Source organism: Aythya marila, assembly GCF_965140915.1.
Source record: "Aythya marila genome assembly, chromosome: 20".
NCBI classification, from domain to species: Eukaryota; Metazoa; Chordata; class Aves; order Anseriformes; family Anatidae; genus Aythya; species Aythya marila.
In genome coordinates, this window is record NC_139061.1 from 8,980,887 (window position 1) to 8,986,886 (window position 6,000).

General features: G+C 32.1%; 1 protein-coding gene across 3 annotated transcripts in view; it reads left to right on the forward strand.

Moving 5' to 3' along the window:
* Positions 1 to 5,213, forward strand: part of BRIP1 (BRCA1 interacting DNA helicase 1) — a 58,582-nt gene extending 53,369 nt beyond the window's left edge. For all 3 annotated transcript variants that reach the window (XM_082776076.1, XM_082776075.1, XM_082776077.1), the window contains 3 exons: positions 187 to 269; positions 2,240 to 2,566; positions 3,323 to 5,213. In XM_082776076.1, the coding sequence (XP_082632202.1) occupies positions 187 to 269; positions 2,240 to 2,566; positions 3,323 to 4,203 (1,291 nt within the window). In that variant the 3' untranslated portion in view covers positions 4,204 to 5,213. The remainder of the gene's footprint in view (positions 1 to 186; positions 270 to 2,239; positions 2,567 to 3,322) is intronic.
* The last annotated feature ends 787 nt before the right edge of the window (positions 5,214 to 6,000 follow it).

The window sequence follows — 6,000 nt, forward strand, 5'->3', positions numbered from 1 at the left end:
AAGAAGTCAATGAAAATTAAGCTTCCATGATATACTCTGATAGTGTAGTTTTTGCATTCATAATGTATTTTTTTAGTTGCAAGAGAGTAGGAAAGCACTTTCTGTATGTTTTTGCATACTCCAGCAGGCTGACATTTTGCAGTTCCTCTTGTCTGATTCCCACATTTTTTTATCGCTTGCCTGTAGGTGTATACGACATAGAAGTGATTGGGGTGCTCTTATTCTAGTTGATGACCGCTTCCGGAATAACCCTAACAAGTACATAACAGGTAAGCTGTAAAAAACAAAACAAAACAAAACAAAAAACTTTTTTTTATATTTTTCTTACACTCCTAGGTGAGTAAGGAAAGCCATAACGAAGTATAGCTGTTAAACTTGAAACGTCTACTTGAAACTTAGAAGCCTAAAACTGCACTTAATATCACTAGTTCATTAAGTGCTCTGAAAATGCATTGGTACCAATATTCAGTTAATTTAATTTCCTTTCCCTTTTGTATGTATGCAGATCATGATACAGAAATTTCAGTATGAAGAATTTAAGAATTCTTTCTTATTCTTGCATATAAATAAGTACCTTAGCACTCTGAATCTTTGCATATTAAATATAAGTAGGGTATATATACATATGTGTGCACAGGTGAGTGTGTACATGTATGTATGAAAAAGGTAGGCAATAGATTTTTATTTGGACATTGGATACGTCTCTAGTGGACGTATACTTTGCATTGATAAGGAGCTTTAATGATTTGAGTTAGCAGTCTGAATTTTAATGTAATTAAATTTTTAGGTAAGAACAGGTAAAGGCCTGGGCTGTTCCTATTACAGGGAACCCCTAAATGCTCAATATGCAAAAAAGTAACTTCTGTTTGTAGTTTTATACTGGCTGGAAATAAATATAGATAAAACAGAACATGCATACTATCTTAATAGAAAAGGGAGAAAAAAAAAAAAAGGAAGAAATTACTTAGGAAAGAATTACGTATCTTTGTTCCTGCCCTGTATAGAAGGAATGGGTAAAAGGACATAGTAAACAGGCAGTGTTGCTGTCTAGTCAGCAGATGGAGCTCAGCCACCATAGTACAAGTCAAACAATTTTCAAACGATTTTCTGGTATGTCTTTTACAATAAAAATAAATTCAAGTTCTCTAAGGAAATGGAAATATATGCATATATAGTTTATATATATATATATATATATATATATATATATATATATATAAATAAAACATATATATATGACTCTTTATAAAATATAAAAATGGGAGTTATGAGTTATATAAATAACAATTTTTATATATAAAATTGATACACAAACTCCAATTTCTTTAGATAAGAGTGTGTATATGTAAAAAGACACACATAATCAATTTTATCCATATTATCAAATTATCTTTAAATTATCTAAGGAAGCAGAATTTCTATCTATCTATAAAAATATATAAAACCAATATGATTAAGATTTGATAAGATTAGTATTTTTTCTAAAAAGCAAAACTCCACAGAAGAATCCAGTTCTCTTTTGGCAGAGACTTTTAAACAATTGGTATTTAGAATAAAATTTCAATGGATTTAAAAACATTACATTTTTATTAAGAAAGTTATTTTTTACTTCATTCTTGTGTGTTCCAATATCATCTGAATAGCTATTAGGTTTAAAACTTCTGCTATATGAGAATTCTAAAAATGATGACTATATAACGATGTTATGTTGCCTTGCATTTAAATGTTATGTTGCATTATATTTTTGCTATTGGGTAGTTGTGATTATTTCTTTATATCTTACATTATCTAATATAAAGTTGTAAAAGCTTCATTCTATTTAAATTCTAATTTTTGTCATACGCTATTGGTATGACAATAAATAGGCGTACTCTATGTAAATTATTAATAATTCATGATAACAAGCAAAATGAACACCCAGGTATAAAAGAATTGTAATGGTGTTTTTGCAGTGCAGCAGTTTAAATTTCAAAAGAGTGTTACTGAGAAAGGTAAAGGTGCTGGTTCATTTTTATTTCTTTTTATATGAAAGAAAAATATTAGTAGTGTCATTCATTGAATCAAGTTCCCAGCCCTGAAAGGAGGTCATACATTATCTTACTCGAAATACTTAAGAGTCTGTGTATGCTGTACATATGCAGATGTATTTGCAATATTTAGATGCTATTTCACATCAGTAAATAGTATATATGATATAGTTTTGTGGTAACACTTTTTTTTTTTTCCCTCCCCCCCTTAGGATTATCTAAATGGATTCGCCAACAAGTCCAGCATCATGAAAATTTTGGTAGTGCGCTTGAATCCTTGCAAGCATTTGCTAAAAGAAACCAGAAAGGCATTGATTGTTCATCACCGTGTAGTAGTGAATTTCTCCATGTACCTTCAAATTCAAAAGACGTGTCATCAGCTTCTCAACAGGAGGCAACTATTCAGCTGTCACCAGATGTTCCTGTTAAAAGTGAGGAGCAAAATTTGGTCCCAGATACTCATTTTACTACACCCATCAATTCAATTAATCCTGCAACATCAAATCAGCCCAGTAATATCACGGCAGCAAAGAAACAAAGTACGTTCATTTCCTGTGGGGAAAAAAGGACTTCATTAACAATTTCAAATGTCCAGTCACCTCTTTTTTTTGGAAGAAACAAATGTTTTTTAAAATTACTGGAGTGTTATAGTACAACATGATAATTATTCACAAATGTTATAAACTGCGCTCAACGTACTGAAATTAGTTGTCATTCCATCTGGTTGTCTTAAAACAATTGATAATATTTGAGAAGTTCATAGTACGATCAAAACTATTTTCACTTAATTTGCCTTTGTAATTGAAAAATATGAAGAGAATTTAAATTTGTGTGCTTCAAACGTATTTTGAGCATTATTGCAAGACAAGTGCTTTGATTCAAACTATGTCTGTTGTTTAGGCATAGTAAGATGCCTTGTATTCAATCTTTTTCTGTAACAGCTTTACTAGTAACTATCCATCCATTCCTAAATTTTAGGAAAGCTTATCATTTCACTTCAGGTAAAAAAGATGTATATAACATAAGAGTACAAAGCATAAAAAATACAGATTTTAAATCCAGTTGTACATATGCTCTCACTTTACATGGGCCAGTTAATCTATTGATTTCATTAAGACAATTCATGTGCAAAGATAGTTGTAACATCTGGGCTTTTGTTTGTATTGAATCTTAATGAGTATTATAAAATATCTGTAAACCTAATAAAACAGTGGTAATTTTGATGTGCTAAACATGCTGTAAATCAGCAGGGGGAAGGCATATACAATTAATTAATGTTTTGTGATTTTTCACAGGTGGCCAGAAAGTTGATGTAGAGAGTCATTCTCACAATGCAACGCAAAGAAGAAAACATATGGACTCCACACCCAAAACGCCTGCAACTAAAATAGAGAGAGCAAAAAAGAATGATTGGACTAATTCTGGTTTTATGAAAGAACACTGCTGCTTTAAACCACTGACTTCAACGCCTTTGCCTGTAGCTGCAAACTGCATGTCCACAGCAAGCAGCGAACAAAAGAAGAATGTGAATAGTGCTAGTGAACTTATTGATGGTGTAAATCAATGCCAGTCATCATTCATTTCAGAACATAAACCAAGTGTACCAGAATCACATTTGGAAACAACTAATTTTTCAGTTAAAAATACTGAGGCTCCAGTTGCTGAGGAGCATCTTGATGAACTACAGCTTCAAATTGAACCCTGCAGTGAGCTTCCTTCTGTAGGAGGGAAATGTGAACTTTCAACGTTAAGTGCATCTGCAGAAGCTGAGGATGAGGATGAGAGTATCTACTTCACACCAGAACTCTATGATGATGTGGAATCAGAGGAACAGGAAATCAGAGCACTAGATCCAGCCTGTAACACAAATGAGAATCTGAGTGAATGTGGAACATCCACAGTAGCCGCTGATCTTTTTGTAATCAATACCTCAAAAACACTAACTGTAACAAAAGAAATAGCTAATGATGAAGACAGAAACACAAGTTTACATGGAATAGTGCAAAACGATGGGAGTAAGAATAGTGCAGTTAATGATGCAAAGATGACTAGTGGAATAGAAGCAGAGCAGATAGAATCTCAAGAGATGGACACCAAAAAACGGAAAATCAGTCTTTCCAGATCACGAAATAAAGGTGTGTCATCCTTTTTATTGAACAATACTAGCACACAGTGACAGCCTCTATGGGAAATGTAGTGAGCAGCCTTTATAATGTAGCCGCACTATAGAGCAGTAATGGCATTCTAGTTAACATCTAATATATGCAACTATCAAGCTCAATCGTTCATTTTGTTTTTGTTTTTCACTGTACAAGCCATGCAACATGCAATTATCTGTAGATATAATTCAGATTCTTCACCCTAACTTTGTGGTCAAAGGACAAACATCACGTGTGGAAATTCTGAATAAAAGCCCAAGTAATTCTACTTGTAATTGTAGGGTGAAGAGAAGATTTGTCTATTACAGAGTTAATTAGTCTGCCATTAAATACAAACAGTTGAGTTTACATCAGAAAGTAAAATATCAATATATATATATTTTAAAAAAAGATTATTTGCATTTCTTATTATTTTTATTAAATATGTATAACAGCATTTTTGTGGATCAAGTAACATGATAGATGAAGAACAGATATTGAAATAGATAAGTTCTTCAGCACTTGTTTCCCTCAAATTTCTTTTGTTAAAATGAGCACATCGGAGGCTGTGTAATAGCAGTACTTGAACACTTGCCTCTCTTCATCATCATCATCAAATACCTTCATCTTCAAGTAGTCTTTCTTTGTTTTATATAAAAGTGGATGACTCTTTTAAAATTTCCTTTCTTTTCTTTTGTTTCTTTTGGTCGGATTCTGTATGTATTCGTTTCAAAACAAGTACTCCTCTGCCCTTCAACCATATTTTCTATGCCACATATAACAATGTAAATTTGTACATAATGGACTTTAAATCTGCCTCAGTGTACTCTTTTTTTTTTTTTGAACAATTTAAACATTTATTTGATTTACTGTAATCAAAACATAAGCCAGGATTTTGCTGTAATAAAACATTATGCATGATTTTCAAGAAAAGACTGTTCATTTCCATCATGTATTAACAAGCAGATGCAAGATTTTTGCAATCTTAAGATTGATTTATCGGTGTTTGTATATCCTGATGAGAGCTGAGGTGAAATTTTTGACTGGTCATTTTCTTTAGGAGTTCATCTAAATAACATTCTGTCACCATCTCTGCAGAACTATGAACATATTCTTATCAAAATGATTGAAATTGTATCTCTTTGCACAATAAATACATCTTTATAAAATAGATCCTGTGTTTGCAAGCGTGTTAAGGATATTGTTAAACTTCTTTAACAAGCATGATCTTGCAATATTTCTTATAAGACATTTGGTTAAGCCTTTTCTTTTACTGGTGCTACGAAAGGACCGTGCTTCTTGGTTCAAGTTTCATGGAATTCTCTCAGTCATCAGGTGCCGATGTTTTTTAGCTAGCTACATCCACACTCCCACTTGATAGTGCAGAAGCAAGCTCTGATGTTGGGTGCAATTTAAACATACGACACATCTAAAGATCTAACAAATTTCCTGTACCAAACTACTTTTTATGTTTATGTGCATCTAAATAGGTAATAGAAATCACTTAAGTTTAGTGGCTTGTCTGCTCATCTCATGGAATACTATCCCTTAATTGTCATTTTCACAGATTTGCCTCTCTTTATGTACCATCTTTAAAAGTCCATCTTCCTTTCCTGATCAGGAGCAGATTTTGACTTCCTTGAATCTATCTGGTGTTGTGTCTTGCTTTTTATTAGAAATTCCTTAAGATATGCCCCTTCCTCATGTCAAATATTTTATATTAATTTGCAATGTCTACATTTTATATGAAATTAATACATGTTAAAAATAATAATAATGGTTTAGTAAAAACTCAACATTTTGCTTATTAGATACTAGATTTTTCTTTAAAAGCG